At 32.0% G+C, this 21,454-nt stretch overlaps 1 protein-coding gene across 1 annotated transcript; it reads right to left on the bottom strand.

Moving 5' to 3' along the window:
• Positions 1-12,758: 12,758 nt before the first annotated feature.
• On the bottom strand, positions 12,759-16,550 carry LOC105794289 (protein DETOXIFICATION 40). Its single transcript, XM_012623394.2, has 7 exons — positions 16,121-16,550; positions 15,320-15,951; positions 14,210-14,266; positions 13,884-14,122; positions 13,671-13,789; positions 13,243-13,329; positions 12,759-13,129 (listed from the first exon to the last, which is right to left on the bottom strand). The coding sequence occupies exons 1-7, from the start codon at positions 16,439-16,441 to the stop codon at positions 13,067-13,069; spliced, it is 1,518 nt and encodes a 505-aa protein (XP_012478848.1). The 5' UTR covers positions 16,442-16,550; the 3' UTR covers positions 12,759-13,066.
• Between the last annotated feature and the right edge of the window lie 4,904 nt (positions 16,551-21,454).

The raw sequence follows: 21,454 nt of genomic DNA, 5'->3' as shown, positions 1-21,454 counted from the left end.
ATTTTTATTTTTCTCTTGTTCTACCTTAGATTAGAGTTTATTCTTCTACATTTACTTCTTGTTCATGATGGTCTTTATGTTAGTTAAGTTAGTTAACACTATAGCTAAGATTTATTTAAATTTCCAATCACTATACCTTGTTTTCAAGACTCTTTAAGCTTTAATTTAATGTATTTCAATTTATTTCACTTGAAATATGTTAAAACTTGTTTCTTTATGTTTCTTGCTTTAGATTTATTTGTTAAATGCTTTTGGTTTCATGCTATATAAGTTTTATTGCATAAGAATCTCAACTTTCACATTTTTCTTAAGTTTTACTTTTATAGCTTCTTTGTTTTCCATTTTTATGTTTATTTTCTCAACTTTGAGCATGTGTAGCTAAATCCTTAAGGAGGTTGGTTGATAGAGGTGTGGATAAACTAAAATATTTGGACAAATGACTAAATTGTAACAAATTAGACTAATTTAAATAGAATAAGAACTTAGGTAGTGACACCCCTAAGAGAATATTAAGATAAAGTGAGATTAGAAGGTAATCTTGTCAGGCACTCGTTTGTTAGTCCAAGATTAACTGGTGAGATCAGAAGATAAACTAGACCTAATTTGTCTAAGTCGGTAAAATTAAGATCGAAAGATAAAATGGAGCTACTTGGTAATTTATGCGATTTATGTCCCTAGTCCAAGATTTGGTGAACCACATTGAAGTCAACCAACCCCCATTAGTTATTTGCTAGATAGTCCCTCTAGTTTACATTTCTTGCAATTTAGTCCCTAGAGTAGAATATTTAATTTTCTTGCAAACTTATCTTTTATGAATCGTCATAATATATAATCATATTAAAAGCCACTTAGCCTCTATTATTTATGCTAGTTATTGCTCAACCGCCTCTTCCTTTGGGTTCGATCATTGGAATACTTCGGTGTTTTATTGTAACACTATAAATATTACAACTGACATGTATGCTTGTAGTAAAACTGGACTTTAAAAATTGTTTCATAAACTAGTTGTTTTAATGCGCATGTGCAAAGCCAATCATAGATCATCTACCAGCAAGGACAAAGTGATAAAGATGAGAGAACGGATGGATGCGAAAGAGGATCGTAAAGTTTGTCCAAGTTGCGAATTTTACTTAGGGCACTAGATGTTCGGAAAAAACTTAGATTTTGACACAACCTAAAACGCAGTCAAATCTAAGCCAGATAAAATAATTAAATAGATAAGTAAGATAAATAAAACAGAACAATAAATCAAAGATTAGAACAATAAAGAAGAAAATAAAAAAGATAGATGGAAAAGATAGAACATGGCGTGTAAAAGTCCTAAGAACCCTTAGACACAAAAAGAATCCACAACTCCCTTCAAATGGCTCTAATTTCCACTCTAAGAAAAAACATTTTGCAAGAAAAATTTAAAGATGATCCCCACAATTTGAAAAGATTGTTAAAAATCTTCTAAAAGAAAACTTAAGAGAAATTCTTGAAAGAAAAACTCAAAGAGATTTTATTAACTCGAAGAGAAGTTAAATAATGATCAATTGATTCTTTGTGTACAATGTAACACTTTTATATAGGTTAGCTAAATAATACTAAATAAAACTCTTGAGTATACTAGAACTCTAATTAACCTAAATTAGAAGTAGTTTTAAACTAAACTTTCTTGTTGACACAAAACTCCTAAATAACTTAAAATACTTAATAATTATCAAAAATTTGAAATAATAAAATAATAAGAGCTGATAAATACAATATTGGCCTCATATATAATAAAAATTAAGCCTCAAACTCAAACCCAATATGATTTAAACTCGAATTAAAAGCCTGAAACTCATAATTCCTGTCATAATCCTACCTAGAAATTCTGCTAGTTAGGTCTTCACTAAAATGGTCATAACTTGAGCTCTCGAACTCAAAATTTGCTAATTCCCTAAACTTAAAAACTGGCATCTTCGGTGAATGAAATTTAATAAATTTTACCCATTTCGAGCATGTATCATTCCTTGCTTCCTCAAAAAGTTTCATCCTCACATATTACCTTTGATTGAATTTTGATTTCATTTGATTGGCCTTTGATCTTATTTTTAGGCCTTGAGGTAATGTAAGCCCATCACATCCATTGGTCTAAAATTGGATTTTGAGACTCACATCATTCCTCCTTTCCTCAAGAAGATTCATCCTCAAATATTTAGTTGCATAAAAGAAAAGGAATTAGAATTAATAACAACAAAATGAAAAAAATACTTACTTAAGCTTTCTTAGACGTTGAAACAGTCTCTAAGATCAAATACATTATCTTGATCCTTCAAATCAGCTTCGATCATGGAAGTTTCCTTTAAAAACAAGGTATCAACACTAACCAAAGAAATGTTAGCCACATGAATGGTCAAGTAAAAAATAACATGTAACTTTCTTTGAATATGCATGGTCATCTATAAGACTTTCCAACGATGAGTCAAGAATTTCACATAATTATAAAAATCAAGAAGGTTAAGATTATGTAAAAATTCATCGTTAAAGGTCCGGATAGAAAATTTTATTGCAAGATAAAATATATAAAATGCTTTAATAAACCTATTTAATGCAACAAGATTACTATTTTTCACCTTTACAAATCTAGATAAACCCTTAAAATTAATTGAACTGACAAAAGTTTATTGAAACTTGACCAATGAGAAAACATGTCATAAGGAAATTTAAAATCAGTAGCATACTTATCAATCACATGCAATACCGCCTTCTTAATTCAATTTCTAATGTTTCCTTACCGTTCTTAACTTGTAACACTTGTAGAGAATTATCAATGTTCAACTTACCTTTTTCCTACAAGTAAAATTGTCTATCGATGGTAGAGTAATGTAATTGGAAGTCTGTCAATGGATCCTTGAAATCTTGTAACAAGGAAACACCACTAAACAAATTTTAGTTATGGTTAGTTAAAACATAATCATTCCTCACTTTTGCTTGAATATTTTCTTGTTTTTCATTTTCTTTTCCCACTTAAAAACTCTCCAATTTTCCCTCATTTGTATTTTCACTCACTAAAAGTGGACAATCAAGTAGACTTTTATCACTTAAGGTCTTTTTTCTCTCGGTCTTTTCACATGAACTTTTCTCACTCCACATATCCCCCTCACAAGTATTATGAATATTCAATTCAGCACAATACATCTTAGTAGGAGAACATGACGTTCTATTTTATCTAACTCCATAGGTTCAAGGAAAAAATTCTCACTATCATCTTTTTCTAGTTCACATAGTTCGCCATCACAAAGCTTTTTTTTCCACTAGAGTAAAAGTAAACAAAAGGTAAAAAGTCATACTTACTTTCTTCTCTAGTTGGATATTGAATTGGACATTTAAAACCCTTATGATATTTTTTAACTACACCAATAGCATTGCACAAAAGGTGATAGCTTAATTGTATTCTCTCTATTTGGATATTTAATTGGACATCGAAAACCCTCATAATCTTTTAAACTACACTAGTAACATTTCAAAATAGGTGAGAGATTAGTTGTACTCCTCCTTTTATTTGACCATATCTTTTTAAACTGACAAACTAATTTATGGCCACCTTTCTCATCCCAATAAGTCTCTTGATCATTCTTTCCATAAAATTTGAGGAACTGAGAACTTTGATTTAGCTAAAGAATGTTGCCCACAGTTATTATTAACCAAAGTCTCATCATTTGCATAAGAGACACGTCGAGCATTATTTGCACAAAAATAAGGTTGTTCAACCTTATCTCCCCAATTATGATTCTGACGCTCAATTTTGGTACTTGATGTTCCAATTTTTTGCTAATCATTTCTAGAATAGCGTCCTATTGCTAATCTTGAGCATCTTGAACCTCTGGATCTCTTTGCAACTTTCGACCATAGTATCGCGAATCATTATGAAAGCTTGAAAAGAATACAACACTCAAAAAAAGAAAAATTAAGCAAACCTCACTGTTATGCACTCATAAATAAAAATCAAAATCTCAATAAGTTAATAATTAATCTTGTGAGTCTTTTAAAAGTGTTTATATCAACTAATCAGAATGTATTAGAATCAAACTAGAAAAACAAACCTAGTAGCACTAAGAGTCCAAAATCAACTAGACACTAAAGAATTATGTTGCACACAGTAAGAAATGTGCAACGTGCTTTAACCTACTAACACAAGAAAAAAATAAAGTGTTAGAATGCGTAAAAAATAATAAAAAGAAAAAAGAATGCAAATTTAAGGCTAAGAATCAATGAAAATCCCTAAAACCCAAAAATCTAAAAAATTACAATGCAACTTGACAAACTTCATTCGAGGTGTTCCCAATTTCCAAAGATCATGAAATTTAAACTAATCCTCCACAAATATTTTATATTTGATATGGAAATTTTTACATGGAATTCAAACCACAAAATATTCTTTTAATTTTTCATATTTTTTCACTTTTTTATCACTTTTTTGTGGGAAATGTTTTTTTAATATTCTAAAAGAGTTCCAAGAATAAATATGTAAAATTTTATATCGTTTGGAAAACATTTATCCACTGGAAAATGTTTTTTCCTGAAAACTTTATGGGTAAAAACTATTTTGAGACTATTTGCTAGAAATCAGTTTATAAAAACACAAAGAACACTTAAAACACCCAAGAATCTAATACCAAATGATACAGATGAGAGAGTGGATGAATGTGGAAGAAGATCGTAAAGTTTGTCCAAGTTGCGGATTTAACTTAGGGATCTAGACGTTCAGATAGAAATTTAGATTTTGACACAACATGAAATGCAATTGAATCCAAGCCAAATAAAACAATTAAAATAGATAACTAAGATAAATAATATAGAATAATAAATCATATATTAGAACAATAAATAAGATAGATGGAAAAGAAAAGGCTCTAATTTCCCCTCCAAGAAAGAAAACTTGGCAAGAAAAAGTTTGAAGATGATCTCCACAATCTGAAAAGATTGTTAAAACTCTTCTAAAAGAAAACTCAAGAGAAATTCTTGAAATAAAAACTCAAAGAGATTTTATTAACTCAAAAGAGAAGTTGAATAATGATCAATTGATTCTTTGCGTACAATGTAAAGGCCTTTATATAGGTTAGCTAAATAAACCTAAATAAAACTCTTAACTATACTAGAACTCCAATTCACCTAAACAAGAAGTAGTTTTAAACTAAACTTTCTTGTTGACATAAAACTCCTAAATAACTTAAAATACTTAATAATTACAAAAAATAGAATAATAAAATAATAAGAGTTTATAAATACAATATTTTCTTATATATAATAAAAATTAAGCCTAAAACCCGAACCTAAAATGGTTTAAACTCGAATTAAAAACCTGAAACTCATAATTTTTGTCATAATCCAGCCTAAAAATTCTTCTAGCGAGGTCTTCACTAAAACAGTCACAACTTGAGCTCTCAGACTCAAAATCATGTGATTCAAAGTGCATTTTGAAGCTAAGAGTTAGGTGTTCGAATGAAATGAAAACATCTTAGCCAAGAAAAGGCTAGATCCCAACCAAAAAGTCATCACAAGTCTGCTGATTCCCTAAACTTAAAAATTAGTAGCTTCAGTGAATGAAATTTAATAAACTTCATCTATTTCAAGCATGTACCATTTCTCGTTTCCTTAAAAAGTTTCATCCTTACATATTGTCTTTGACCAAATCTTGGTTTGATTTGCTTGGCCTTTGATGTTATTGTTGGGCCTTGATGTAGTGTAAGCCCATTACATCCATGAGTCTTAAATTGGGCTTTGAGACTCGCATCACAAAGGAAAAGCTAAACTTGTTTAAATTCTCAACCACTCGATGAGTGTTCAGGGATTGCCATTGTGTGTGAACCACTATGTTTTTCCAAAGTTTAAGGTTTCTTTTAAAAACTAAGTTCCAAGAGTAAACTTTTCTATAAACTTTGTTTACAGATATATGATTATGATTTTTTGAAGATATGTTTTATACGTACCTCTACGTGAGCTTCTGTTTTAAATGTTTTAAAGATTTGTTTTAAAAAAAAACATGATTTTATAAAATTGTGTTTTGCGAGCTTTTATGCGAGCTCTATCTTATAAGTATTTTGATTATGTGTGCTCCTTATGTGAGCCTATGTTGGATAAATTGATATTCCAAAAGATTGTGAGTACTCACCTATAAGTTCTGTAATTTGGGTGTTGAGGCCTTGGGACTTGTGGAGAGATAAGGGAATGTTGAGCTATGCTCTATTCAAAGGGACATGTTGGTGTACAGAAGAGTGTTTAGCTTTACGCTACACTTATGGGACATGTTAAGGACTTTCTGAGTCACAAGTGAGGTGATATAAAGAGATTTGATTACCCAACAGTAAGATATAACAAGTATAAAACATGTTTTAGGTTCGGGATAAGAATAAGAACAAGTAGAAGGACATGTCAACTACATGACTGTGTTTTATGTTTTCTTACGAAAACAAGCCAAGTTTTTAAGTATGATTTTGACATGTATATGTAAAACTATTTTACAAACTTATATGTTTTTCTAACAATAAGGTAACGACTAATTGGGTCTCGCACCTTTACGACGAGCCCAGCTCGCAAAATGGTTTTTCAAACTAAGCTTTATTTTAAACTCGTATTTTAATCATATTATTCTTGTATGTTCATTGAGTTCTCAATGAACTCACCCACTCCTCTCTTACTTTGAAGGGAAAGTAGATCGCAGAAGGTAATGGTGAGGTGATTGATCTAAGCGAGGCTAGCCAGGATGGGTACTAGCGAACCTTGGGAAAAGGCAATATGGTTATTTGCTTGGGATTAATGATTTTGTGAATTTTCTATTTTTACTAGACTCAGTTCTTCCTTAATTTTATTTTCTATTCTGAGAACCATCAAGATAAATACTTGTTTGATTATGTTGACTTCCTTTCAGTATGAATAAAATTCTAAGTTTCACTATCCTTCTTTCTATGCATGACATGTTGTATTCCTTGAATTTTTTCCAAGTGTGACTAGACTCTTGATGCCAACCAATTTTTTGATGCAATGTATCCATGCATGTGGCTTCTTTCTATTTGCGACCCCAAAATTACATTCTAACCCTTATTAGTGAAAGTCTTACTTGTTTGCGAGCCCAGTTGAAGTATGCGACACCTTGGTCTTGATGCGAACCCATGTTATATGTTATTCTGTGAGCCTATGTTATTATGCAAACCCATGTTGCATGTTATTCTGCAAACCTATGTTATTATGCAAACCCATGATAATATGTGAACCTATGATTGTATGAAGTATACAAATCTTTATTGATGTACAAACCTTAATATTAAGTTCTAAGTACTTATGTATTTTTATTTGAATATGCAAACCTTAAAAATATTTATGTGAACCCTGAAGTCTTTATTGTACATTGACATACGAACCCTACCTGCTTACATAGATCTTATGTGCTCGCATGTTTCATTTTTCATGCATGTTGTTATGACATTATGTTGCATTATGATAACTTAGCACATTTTTATGCCACAAATTCATGGTCTGTTGGAGGTTAGGTTGGGAGCTAATAGAGAGTCACTTAGGTGACTAATGTGGCACGCCAGATTTGGGTCGAACCAACTCAGTTAGGTCTGGGGTATTCCACTGGTTGGTATCAAAGCTAGCTAGGTTCACCAGGCTAAGTTCGCCAAAATGGTGAGGTAAGTTCGCCAAATTTGGCGTAGTAGGCTCAGAAGAGTTGATAAGGTAACATCACCAGACTACGAATGAAATTGAAGTGCTTTGAAAGTGTGATTGTTTGTTTGGAGTAGGACTGGGAATAACATTGCCTTGGTTCAGCTGTACCCTTCACAGGTTTATGCTTCAGATCATCTTTCTGCCATTCATCATTCTAGTAAGTATGCCTGCTAAACGAGAACTGTGTGCACAAGTATGTTTGTTAAATGCGAACTATGTTCACAAATATGTCTGTTAAGTGCAAACTGTGTTCACAAGTATGTTTGTTAAGTGCGAATTAAGTTCGCAAGCTTGTCTGTTAAGTTTGGGATATCTAGTTGTGTATGTTTAATGTCTTACTTAAACTAGTGTCTTGTATACATTTGAAGTTAGTGAGGATACCTTCTCGAAGTGTGAATACGAACCGTGTAAATGAAGCTACCAATCCCTTTGAAGGTGACAGGACTTCGGTGGCACATGAGCGACCTTGTAGGGCAATTATTTTAGAAGATGGAATAGAATCACTAATGCAGGCTATGATAGGGGCTTTTTACCGAGCTGTTAGTGCCAACATTGCTCTCACGAGCAAATAATTGCCATTGGAGTGTCTGTGAACTCTGGGTGGTAAATATTTTAGTGGTGTTAGAGTGTTTGATGCTACTAAGGCAGAGTATTAACTTAAGGGTGTCGAGAATATCCTTGAGTAGATGGCGTGTATGATTAAGAGAAGTTGGGATGCATTATGTCCTTACTCACTGGCGAAACATATTATTGGTGGGACACTGTGAAGCAAGGGACTGCTAGGAACCATTTAATGTCAGATTTCTTCTTGAGAACCTTTAAGAAGAAGTTCTTGGGTGAACAGTAAATGGAAGCTCGTAAGTGAGAGTTTATCAATTTGGTCCAAGGAGAGCTATATGTGGCTAAGTATGAGGCAGAATTCGTGCGATTAAGCCAGTATGCTGTTGAGATGGCGTAGGAATAGGATCTCTATCAGAAGTTTCACTTTAGGTTACATTGTGACATACAACTCTATCTGGTAACCCATGATACAACAAGCTTTGTCAAGCTGGTCGATAAGGCAAAAGCTATCGAGGAGATTAAAGCTCCGCAAGCTAAAGTTAGAGTTGGTAAGTAAGTGTTTGAGCGAGTATTCAAAAAGGGTCGCGACTCGCGAAACTCCGACAGGAATGTTAAGTGAAGCTTCAGAACATATCACTCACAACAGCGAAGTAACACTAAAGATGGAAAAGAGAGTTCGTACAAGTTTATGAACTGGTGATTTTGTGAACACTGTGAGTGAAGACATCCTAGTAAGTGTCGCAAGAGGAACGGAGGATGTTTCAAGTGTAGATCTATGGATCATATGATAAAAGTTTGTCTAAAAAGATAAGAGAGATCGCAAGTATAGAATGCGACCCCCACCTAAGTGCTAGATGGTACTTGTGGACGAGGTCGAGGAAGAGGCAACGATACAAGACAAGTTGGGTAGCGATCTTTAACTCACACCGTTGCTACCCAAAATGAGTCAAGAGGCCTCGCACAAGTGTATGCAATGAGGGAACCACATGAGCAAAGTTTGACCGATATTATCACAGGTACCTTCACTTTGTGAACTATTCTATTATTTTCCTTGTTTGACTCTGGTTCCACATATTCGTATGTTTTGAGCGAACTAGCTTGTGAGTTGAGAATTCTAGTAGAAACCATAGAATGTATCATAGGTGTCCGTTAGTGATCCAACGGCAAGTTTTCTATGTGAACTTGATGAAATTGTCATTCTATGGGTTCGACATAACATGAACCTAGCTGTATATACTAATGTAGACTGGCCATGCAGTATTGATGATTATAAGCACACTTCAGGTGTTTTTTTCTACTTAGAGAATAATCTTATTTCATTAACCTTAACCGAAGCAAAACATGTAACACCCCGGTTCTGGCGAATACAAGGTTTGGCGTATAGTCCTAAAAAAGTATGATTGGTAGAGTAGGCTTTGCCCAAGTGCATCTTTCGATGTATAGAGCGGGCGTATACAGTTATGAGGTTAAGTTAATAAAGGTTCTTTATCAGTTGCTATATTAGGTTGAATAAGATCAGTGATTGAGTAAAATGGCATCAAAAGTATGAGTTCATGTTAGGGATATAGTACACCCGTTAATGATGGTAGTATGGAAGTTAAGTTACAAGGTAAGCTGGATAGGAGCCAACTGACTGTGAAACATGATAGTTAAAAGATAAGGGGACACTCAATTAGGTTTCTCGAAAGTTTTAGAATTTTGATAATGACCTAGATTATAATAATAGATATTCAAGTTTGAAAAAGGGGAGTTCTCTTCTTCTTTCTTAAAAAATATGGTTATATGAAACTTGAGGAACCGAAAACATTTCTTTAAAAAGCTAAAGTAGAGATCCCAAATTTTATTAGTGATTACTCCATATCAAGGTAAGTTTTATGACTCTACATATTATGCTATGAAAGAGTAAGTTTGTAAAAGTGCATAAATAGTAAGATGAAGTAAGGCTTTTTATGGGGTTCATCTGGGTTTGAGATGATAGTAAAGGTTATTCGAATAAGCTGTAATGGTGTTTCTCTGTTGTATAAGCAGTGGTTGCTATAGTATCTTGTTGAAGGTTGGATCTAGAGTTTTTAGCTACAGTAGGTGAGAATCAGGTGAGTCCCTAAACTGACTCTTGAATGTGCATTGCTTACATGAGATACTTATGTGGAAATTGTTTGAACTATGAAACTAGAATCAGAAAATTATAGTAAGAATGTTGTTGAGAATGACATGTATAGTTTGTGTGGAATCTGACAAATTTAAGTGTTAAGAATTCTAATGTTGAAGAATAGTTATATGGGTATATCTGGTAAATATGCAATGAGATGTGAAATATTTTGAGTGTATGTTAATGTGTGAAGTGTTGAGTTTTAAGCAATGTCAGTGCATGAAAGGTCTGTCAAGTGAGTTTGTGTCTATTCACCACGGTGTAGTCCAAAGGGGTCTGTCAAGACTAAAAACACGATCCCTGATATGAATCGTGAAGGAAAAGCCCATGGTCGTGGCACCTTCTAAGGAGGAACTAAAAGGAAGGTTATTACACAATGGGGTTCCCTGCGTGTCCCAGGGGGATCATGGGCAAACCTCATGTAACGTGAGTTTAAGCGAATTCATATAGTAAACACATCAAGAAAGAAAAGCCTTTGTGGAGAAATATGAAAGGAATGCCCTTATGCAAACTCCGTAAGGAATACCTTCATAGCACACTCTTAAGAACCACCCTCATAGCGAACTATGAATAAATAGTTTGTGTGGCAAACACTAACGTGATAGCCTTTGTGACGAAAACCTAAAGGAACAACTTACATGGTGAAGTCTGAAAGTAGTGCCTATGTGGCGTATCCTAGTAAGGCTTTCAATGGCGTACCCTAAAGGAATGATTCATGTGGCAGATTCTATATTAAACTATTTTGACACAATCAATATGACATATAAGTGCAATTAGGAAAATCAGAAAGGCATAGTGTCTTCATGGGCTACAATAAAGTGTTATGCAATACCATGATTCAACTGTGTATAATGAAGTGATGAGATGCCGAAGAGGTGGTAAGTAAACATAAAAGAAAAGTATTCTGAATAAGGATTTTTCTAATTTTATATCTAAAGAAAGGTACCTACTATCTATATATGTGATCAAACATGAATTATGGTGAAACAATGGCTTAAAGTTACGTATACAAGAGTAGCGGTGTTTAAAGTTGTATGGACTTTTGTAAAAGGAAATGGGTAAAGCCTTATGAAAGATTAGATTGAAAAAAGTAAGTGGCATATTGAAGATGTTGATAGGTAAGTAATGAGTTCAGAGTAAGGTGTGATATCCATAGAGAATAAAGAATGAAATTATAAGAAAATTATTCGCCAGAAACAAGTTGAAAGACCAGAATAATAAGTTGTAATAGATTAGCGACCCATTTAAAGTTTAATTGCTACTTAGAAATACATGCTTTGGGGTATTTGTAATAGATTAGGTTTTTCGTTTAAATTAGATATTGTTGCAATTTAATTACCTTGAGATGAAGTTGTAATTACTCATTGTATTTACTTATGTATTTTTAGTTTGAAATTATGTAATTAAGTTGTAATTATCTGTAAATTATATAAGCAATTTCAGCTAGTATCTATATTGGTGTAGTAATATCCAAGATCCAAATCTGGATAATTGAATTGAGTTAAGGGCGTTACAAAACATATTGCATATGAGAAATGTCGTGTACAACTACTATGGATGAGGCAAATGTTGTCTAATTATTGTGTTGCAACTAGTGTTGTAACAACTTATTGCAACAACACAAGTGCAATAAACATATGTTACATATGGATTATTTTTCCTTGTTATATATATATATATATATATATATATATATATTGGAATATTGATTGTTGCAAAACTTTATTACACTTAAGTTGGATTCAACAGAAAATTGCAACAGTTAATATACATATTTGAAATAATCAGCATATTTAAGAATTATTTGTAATAAATTATACAAAGTCCTTGATATAAAGGAAACTAATTTGAAAGACCTTGAAGAGTTCGAGCTACACAAGGGCTCAAGCTAGCGGGCCAACAAGAGGAGATTAAAACAATCTTATCACATTTTCGAATCAAGGATAATTTAATGATTACTCAAAGGCTAGTCAAAGTTCATATTTCAAGTTGATAGGATTAGATTACTTAGTATGAGTTTTTGAGTGTTTTATTTAGTTCACTTTGTGAACGTTTTGAGGGTAACTTCACCTCATACTTCTTAACTTCTGTTGAAGAGTTATTTTCACTTGTATGTGAGATAAATTAGAGAGAGTGATTGCAAACAATTGCATACAATGGGGTTGCTTTTATCCTTATGTGTTTGGATAGTTAAGGCTATATTTATTGGATGTGTTGCGATAATTGTTTAGTGGATTTATTCTCTGAATTAGAGTCTGTAGAGATAGGATCATCATCCAAACTGCTCCATCGTTACTTATCCTTCTGCTATACAATTTTCAAAGTTCTATTAAAACAGGTATTGCAATACCACTTTTGACAGAAAAATGCAACATTCGCAAATCAGCGTGCAATTTCAATATATATGACTTCGTACTATTTGTGAAAATAAGAAATTTATCCTGTTGCAGGAATTCTTCTTTATATTGACATAGAAATGGCAGTCACTTTCAGTAAAGTGTACATACAGGCGATGAATATAGTATTGGACTGATGCTTCAGCATTTTGAATGAGAATACTCAATCAAGGGAAGGCGAATTCGTGGTTGAGGGTCTTGGGTTGGAAAATTTGGGGACTGGGCCAGGGAAGGGGGGGGGGTTGCAAGATCTCAAATCAAGTGTCTACTTCAAAAGAGGCTCCTCCTTAACCTCCCAGGCATCCATTCTCTTTCTAGCTTCTTCAACCTGCCATTTAATCCAAGTAAGAAAGGGGAATAAATAGAGGCAGTGAAATGTCAGAAATTTACATGAAGTAGAATTGTGCTTGTTTTAATTGAAAAATATTTAAATGATTTTACCTCCTTCTTCCAGTCAGTTCGAAATGTTACCCAAATCAAGACCAGGGTTTGCATGACTGTGCCACCAATCATCCCTGACCATATTCCCTGAAACCAAACCATTTATCATAACCCGAACAACATATTAGAGAAATATCAATACAATTTAATACTCGACCAAAAATATAAGATTTAATAAATTTGAAGTACAAATCATTTAAAAGATATGGTCAAATACTAGCTATTGTCTTTATACTATTCAGCTTAAAATTTATTTATTTTTCTCTTTAATTTGCAATAATTGATTTATTTATTTTTATTAATGCCATGTTTTAATTTAATTTATTAATACTATTCAAATTAAAATATAAAAACTAAATATCAAGTTATATATAGCACAGCAAGTAACAAACAAAATTTGAGGGGAAAAAGAAAATAGAAGTGAGTACCTTGGCACCCAGATTGAAGTAAAAGCCAAGAAGAGAACCCAAGGGAACCCCGACAAAGTAATAGCAGCCCACGTTGACATATGCAACAAAAGTTTGCCATCCACACCCAACAGCCACACCTTTTATATATATACATATACATATACATATCAAAACAAAGATGAAACTGATGATTCAATTGAATTTTTCTTGAAGATAATTAAATGTTATTACCGGACAAAACAGGCTGAACTCCGTTGAGGATAAGGGTTAATGCTAGAAACGGACAGAGATCTGAAACAGCCTCCGCCACCACTTCACCCTCTGTGAAGGCGTAGCTAATGACATCACGTAGAACCATTATTATTATTGCCGCCGCCACCGAGATTATGAATGAAAGTACCGTCACTATGACCACCGAGAACGCCGCCGATTTTGGATGTCCCGCTCCTAGCTCGTTCCCAACTCTTACACTGCTCCATTTCCATTCATTTCTTATGTCAATTATGGTAGGCACTAATTCGCAGGAGAATATGTATATATCGAATTGGATGACTAACCTTGCTGCGGCATTGAACCCCACCGAAATCATAAACACCCATCCAGATATCGTCATGCTGAAAATAGTGACCCATTGAAAATTTATTAATCTACCAAACCAATTTAATTAATTTTTTTAGGGTTAATATATACCCTCCCCAATTTATATTTATTTAATACTTAAATCTTTTGTCTTTAGAGCCAGTGAAGAACCTGGGAAGCAAGAAAAGAGAAGATCATTTGAAATGAAAGAACCCAGGTATTTGGCTCTAGAACTGATGCAGGGGAAATTGAAATGGACAGGTTCATTTAGGGTTTTGTTTTATGTTCTTGGCTTTATTATGGCTTTATTATAGCTTTATTAAGGCTTTGTATCAGACTTTTACTCCGCATCAGGTGATTTCTTTCAAAAAGAAAAAATTTAATTGATATCTAAATTTAAAATTATTAGCGAAGTTGAGTTTTTTATTGGTCCAAATATGTAAAATAAAAAACAACAATCTTAAAATCGAAGAAAATAATTTAAAATTTAAAATTTTTCTAAAATACATGGAATTCATTTAACAAGTAACTTTTATATTATTTTCTTTTGAAATTATAAAAAAAACATAAACATATGGTTGTGCAAATTGAGATAATAATTTGTTGAAATTCATTAAGCACGTAAAACAAAAAAAATATATTTAGGACAGGCATTAATATTTTATTACCTGTTAATCTAAAATCTAATTGTGTTAATCATATACCAATAGAAGTAGCAACGTAGGTAATGATTTCTAAGTTGAAGAAGTGGAGATGATATATATTACCCAAGTTTATAAAATATTAGTCTGTTATGGACATAATTAAGCAGTAGATATAGGACAAGAATCTAGTATTAGTCACATATTACCTACAGTATATTTTCTTTTTGGAAGGAATATTGGATTGGATTGGATTGGATAGGAAGAAAAAACAAAATCAAGGGCCCAGAGTCAAATGAAAAAATAGGCGCAAGGAGAAAAACAAACCCACCACACATTTCGAAAATAAAAAGACAAGAGAAAATGGAAAGTGAATTATTAGTTTTTGAATATACGAGTCTATTTCTATAGGACATTCCATATTTTAAATGATTTCTACTTACTTACCAGATGGAGAGTGAATCCAAAGCCAATTCTGGGTTCTCGAGCAACCCTGCAAGCAAAACCAGAATCTGAAAATACCAAGTTTCCAAGCACAACATCACCGCCGACGACGCCGATAACTTGAAGAATCCCGGCAGGCCAGTGAAGGCTTGACTGCTGAACCCATTCCATGTATATTTGCACTTGTCGCTTTTCACTATATACACAAATTGAGCAACCACCACAATCCACCACGACAAGCTCAACACCAAGGACGCACCCAACAAACCAAGCCCCATTTTGTACACCGCCACCCAACTCATCAACAGATGTATGAATAATGTGGCTGTGGATATGTAAGCGCTAGGGGCCACTATGCTCTGAGCCTGCAGAAATTTCTGAATGGGGAAATTTAAGGCGTATGCGAAGATTTGTGGTATTAGACCATAGACGAAAATTGCAGCGGCGGAAGCAATATCAGGCGATTCACCTAGTAATAATAAGATTGGTTTAGAGAAGACATAGATGAGTGTGAGAAGAATCCCTGTGAAGGTGAGGAGAACTGCTGATCTTTGAAGATATATGCCTAGCATGTCGTATTTGTGTGCTCCAAAGGCTTGCCCGCAAAGCGTTTCCACTGCACTCCCCATTCCTAACTACATGATCCTGGAGTTTAGTTCAATTGCGACTAGTAACCTCATTTATACGTGCAATCGTGTGATTTTATTGTGTTTTTAATTCTATCTATTACCATCAAGATTCAATCTTTGGGAATCTCTAATGTGAAAAAGAAAAGAAAATAGTTCATGTGATGTATTTACGTACCATGAGGCCATAAGCAAAGACTTGGATGCCAGTGTTTCCGAGGGAGGCGGCGGCGAGTTCAAGATTACCGAGATGACCGGAGAAGATTTGGGTGGACATAGACATGAGATAGTTGATCATATAAACAATGACAGCCGGCGCTGCCAAGTGGAAAAGGAGTTTCGATTCGATACATGTCGCTTTTCCCCAACGCTCCAACAAGGAAGAGTTACCGTCCGACAAAACATCCTCAAGCTCCGAACTTGTAGATTCGGATTTCGTATCCGAAGTTTGTGATTGAAACAGAGGTTTTCGGATGGCGTTTTCGTGGAGGGATTCCATTGTAGGCTGATCAGTTATGGCCGTCAACTGAACAAAAGAGACTTCAAGTTTTGGGTTAGCTGATAAAGTTGTGGTATGTATTTATGAGGAAACGCTGGCGGCTTAAATGACAATGAGAGCTGGATTTGGAAATTTATAAATATATTTCATAAATTAGAAAAAAAAGTTAACTAGATAATAGTTGAGGAAAATAATTTTACATTTTTATTGATATTTTTATAAATGTAAATGATATCAGGAGCATGGAAAATCGAATTTTTAATCGTGGCCTCTAACTCTAATTGGTAGCAAGTGCACGAAATCATTGAACTTCCCAAATAAATGTTGGTTTTTCCTTTTTATTTTATTGATGAAGAAAAGACCAATTTGAAGATTTGCATTTGGGTACTTGTATTATTAATTGCATACGTCACTGTTTATGTATCTAGGATGTCGTTTTCTTATTCATTATTCTCTTTTTTATATGGATAAAAGTTTCTTTTCTTTTTCAAAATTTAGTAGCCACATTCTCATTTCTTTCTCTACATAAAGTCAGTCCAATCGTAAATATAAATATTTGCTGCTTATTGTAATTTTTTTTGCACATTACTAATTCTCTTATTGTAGATATCCTGTAAAGAGGTAAATAATTAGCTAAAAATATGCTCTATTCCTTTTCCTATGGGTAAAGGTCTCTTATAAAATACTTTAATAATCAATTAAGTCTTCAGTCGAAAATAATACCACTTAACTAAACTCTTAATTGAATATAAGCAATCAATTAAATCAACATCTATTAACTTTTCCACATGGCATGCTAAGGTTGTGCCACATAGCGAAATATGATAATTTCTATTAAAATTCTTTAAAAATCATCAAAATTTTAAAAATGTAAAATATAGTAATTTAGAATTTTTAAAACTATAAAAATTAAAATGGAAAAACTATAAATATTATAAAGATATTAAAATTAATTAAAATTTAAAAAAATATTAATTACAAAAAGTATAGAAATTATAAAACTGCAAAAGAAAATGTTAGAAATAATGTAAATAATTTATACTCAAGAAAAGAACCAGAATAATAAATTTGTTCTTAAAGTTGAATCAGGTAAAATAGTTGATTTTATAATTTGTTTTCATTGAATATTTCTTTTTAAAATTTATATTATTTTTCTAAAAGAGATGTTTTATATATAGCTTTTAATAATAATATAATAGAGTGCGAATTTGTCACCAAATTATAAATGAATATTGAAATTTGTTTTATATTTCATTGTAACTAATTTTATCATTACGCTTTAAGAATATGGGTAAATTTACAATTCAACTATTATGTGATTAGATTTTGTCACTAAATTTTGAATTTTATTATTGAATTTTATTTTTAAATTAAATTTTACCACAATATCGATTTTGATGATTAACAAAATTTATGAGGAAAATATCATTTCAAATATTTTATTTTATTTTTAAAATTTAATTCATTTATAAAATATTAATAAATTATCTTAGAATTTTAGTGTAAGGAACACTCGAATTTGAAAAACAAAAAAAGTTTTTTTATAAAATAATCGTAATTGTTATATTATATTACTTAATTTATTATTTTAGCTATCAAAATAAAATAATTAAAATATTTTTAATTTAATTTAATCTTCAAATTATTTTAAATCGAAATTGAATAGCAAAATTTAAAGAAAAACAAAACATGAGTACCAAAATCCAATCCAATAAAAATGCAGAATTCAGTATATAGTCAAAATGTAATTGTAAATTCACCTTTAGTTCAAAAGTATAATGGAAAATATCAATTAATACAACATATAGCCACAGATTTGAATTTTCTCCTAATACAAATTTATACATTAACCCTAATAATAATTTTCTAAAAAATTCATCAAACTCTCCCCCACACACGTCCCCAGCCCCTACCCCACCTCCCACACCGCGCACCTCATCCTTATAGCCCAAGCGCCCCAAAGCATATTGGCACATCTGCGTCTACTAGCGCCCTAGTGTCCTAGATGCAAATCAAAGCCTCTGAGTAATGCACACAAAATAGTCTATGAACATCAATTGATTAAATAAAACTTATTTAACCCACTTGAATTGACTCAATTCATGAAATATGTGGAAAATTCTATCTACTTGAAGTTTTAGTGGCCTAGTAAAATATTTTAGTAAACTAGAGTTACCATGATGAATATTGTAAATCCTAAGGAATAAGATTGTATGGTGTTTTTTAGTGCTCTCATCGTGTAGATAGATATTAATCTTAGCCGACGATGTAATTTAAATTGTATCATTAGATCTAGGGGAGCTCAACTATAAATATAGGTCTTCCCTCTCATTTGTAATCATCTCATCATTGAGTAATTAAATATTTTGAAAATATTTCCTCAAATACTTTGTGTGTGTTGCTCTCTTGTGAGATTTTCTGTCCATTCGTTGCTTCTTCGCTTTTGTGTTTGCTTCCACTAAGTTTCGGTGCCTTAGACAATTTCTATATGAATTTTTACTTTTCGAGAGTTAGGCTAACTTAGATGAATTTAAAGCTAAGTTCTCGCCTAATGTCGTGTAGTTTGCCAAACTAAAATTCTAATACTATGACACTAGCACGCGGTCGCTTGTTAATACATTGGTGCCCCTGTGCCCATGGAGACACTCTCAACTCGAATTTTTTTTTGTGTTTTTTTGGCGTGGATGTCTCGAACTCAAGTTTTAAAATTATTTTTCTATTTTAAATATTTATATTTAATACTATAACCTAAAGTTGACCTCTTGAAAGTCAGTTTATTAGCCTGATGACAAAAAGTCTTCCAATTTCCAAGTTCAAGCATTGCTTAGACTTGGTAAGTATTCGACAAAGATCGAGTTAGGCCCCTGACGGGACTCACCAAAGAAGGCATTTTGGAAATATGAGTCAAGGTGAAGATTTCTGGAGTGTGCCTCACATTATGGCCAAAACAAAGTTGACATCGGGACAATGAAGAGTCAACGTCCCGACAAGGCAATATGCCACGTCATGTCATGGCGACATCTTCCCTACTAATGGCTAGTTTAACAATGCTTTTGAAAATTGCTTTTGAAAATTGCTTTTGAAAAGTTTGGTCTAAGATTTGAGTGTTTAGCATTGCTGTTAAAAAGTGATTTTGAGAAATAAAATGTTCATTTTAGACATGCTATTATCAAGTAACAAATATATATTCAAATAATGTTCTAATTAGTTAATATTATTATATTTTAGTAAGAATATAATAAATTATTATAACTTATTAATATGAAACATAAATTTTAAATATTTTTAAGTAATAAATATTAATTATTTATAAAATTTAATTAGAATATATAAACTATATTTTAAATATTTAAATATAACCATTAAATATTTGTAATTAGATATTAACACATTTGTATTTAAAAAAAATATTTTTTTTATTTTTAATTAATAATTTTAACACATTTGTAATGAAGAAAAAAAGGAAAGTATTATGTTATTGGAGGGGTAAAAAAGTAATTAAACACCAAAAATGCTTTTGAGAGAGAAAAAGCTAAAAGTTGCTTCTCCTTTTCAGAAGTGCTTTTGAGAAGCAAAAAATTCCAGTCGAACGCAGCTTGTTTAGCACAGATTTTCTTCCCAAAGTGCTTTTTTTAAGCACTACTAAACAAAACCTAAATCGAGTTTCATCTCCTAGTTAAATTCTTCTATCTTTTCCTAGTCTAACTCTAATATTCTAGGGATGTTTTAGTCATATTTTCACATGAATTTTAGCCTATAAATAATGCTTTTAAACATTAGAGAGAATGATTCAATAAGACAATTAAGAGATAGTTTTGTGGGAATTTCGAGAGAATTTTGTATTTCGGGTTCGAGTTTGTTTATTGTTTCTCCATCTTGTACACCTCTTTCAGTTTTTGCCATTTTAGTGAAGTTTTCTTTACCCGTAATTTTTTATCCTCTTCAGAGAAATTTTTCCACAAAAATATTTGTGTCTAAATTTTCTCGATTTTCATTCTTGTTCATTGTATAATTCGAGTTTAACCCAACATATTACATCACATTACCTAAAAAAATGCACAATATCGAGTTTATTACAGAAAGAAAAGGTAAAGGGAAAAAAAAACCTTAAACCTTTTATGCCTCTGTTAAGTAATTATAAATGACAACATAAATTCAATTTAATGAGAAAGAAAGGAAACTATTGTTGGTAGGATATATATTTTGAAATAAAAAAAAAAATTGCATAAGCAACACAATTAGATATTTGCAACATCATGTTACAAGAACAAAATCTACCGGATCTAAGCACAGATAAAGAGAGGTGAATAACTCAAGGTAGCCTTATGAATCCAGCTAGCAGGCATGCATATATAATTAAAACTACACATTCTTAGTCTAAAATTTCATGGATTACAGCCAGGCCAATTTTTGGTGTTAAATAATCGGAAGGAAGCATTTCAGAATAAGCCGGATTAAAATAGATGTGGACCCTACCAAATTCTTTTAAAATATGCATTTCCACCTGATACATTCCCCTACAATCATGCCAAAATAAAGTTAAATTAAATTACTCAAAATTATATAATTGTGCAATTTGATCTTTCATCAGTTTGCTGTAGTAGCGTTAATGATTCACTGATTAAAATATAATAAATTAATAGTATTAATAATCATATCATAACCTTCGACAACTATTTTTTTAATTGGATAATTAAACATAATTTGAACTATTTATAAGTTACTAAATCTGTGATTTATCCAAAATATATTATTGAATTATTATTACATTTTGGTTTGTTTTTTAACAAGAGAAGTGGAACTCAGAGGTACCAAATTGTCATTTGCTTTTGAATATATTGATACGACGGCTAGCTTTGAACGTGGGAAAAAATAATCAACCTGGGCCTATTTGGTGATTTCTTGCTCCAATTCTTTCAACTCAATCATATTCGCTTTAATTATTATATTAATTAATCAAATTTGTAACAATTTCAAAAATAATATAATAAGGTAAATGCATAAATAATTAAA

Source organism: Gossypium raimondii, chromosome 3 (assembly GCF_025698545.1).
Source record: "Gossypium raimondii isolate GPD5lz chromosome 3, ASM2569854v1, whole genome shotgun sequence".
In the NCBI taxonomy this organism is placed as follows: Eukaryota; Viridiplantae; Streptophyta; class Magnoliopsida; order Malvales; family Malvaceae; genus Gossypium; species Gossypium raimondii.
The sequence above is the reverse complement of the archived record's forward strand: the minus strand, read 5'-3'. Positions and strand labels throughout refer to the sequence as shown.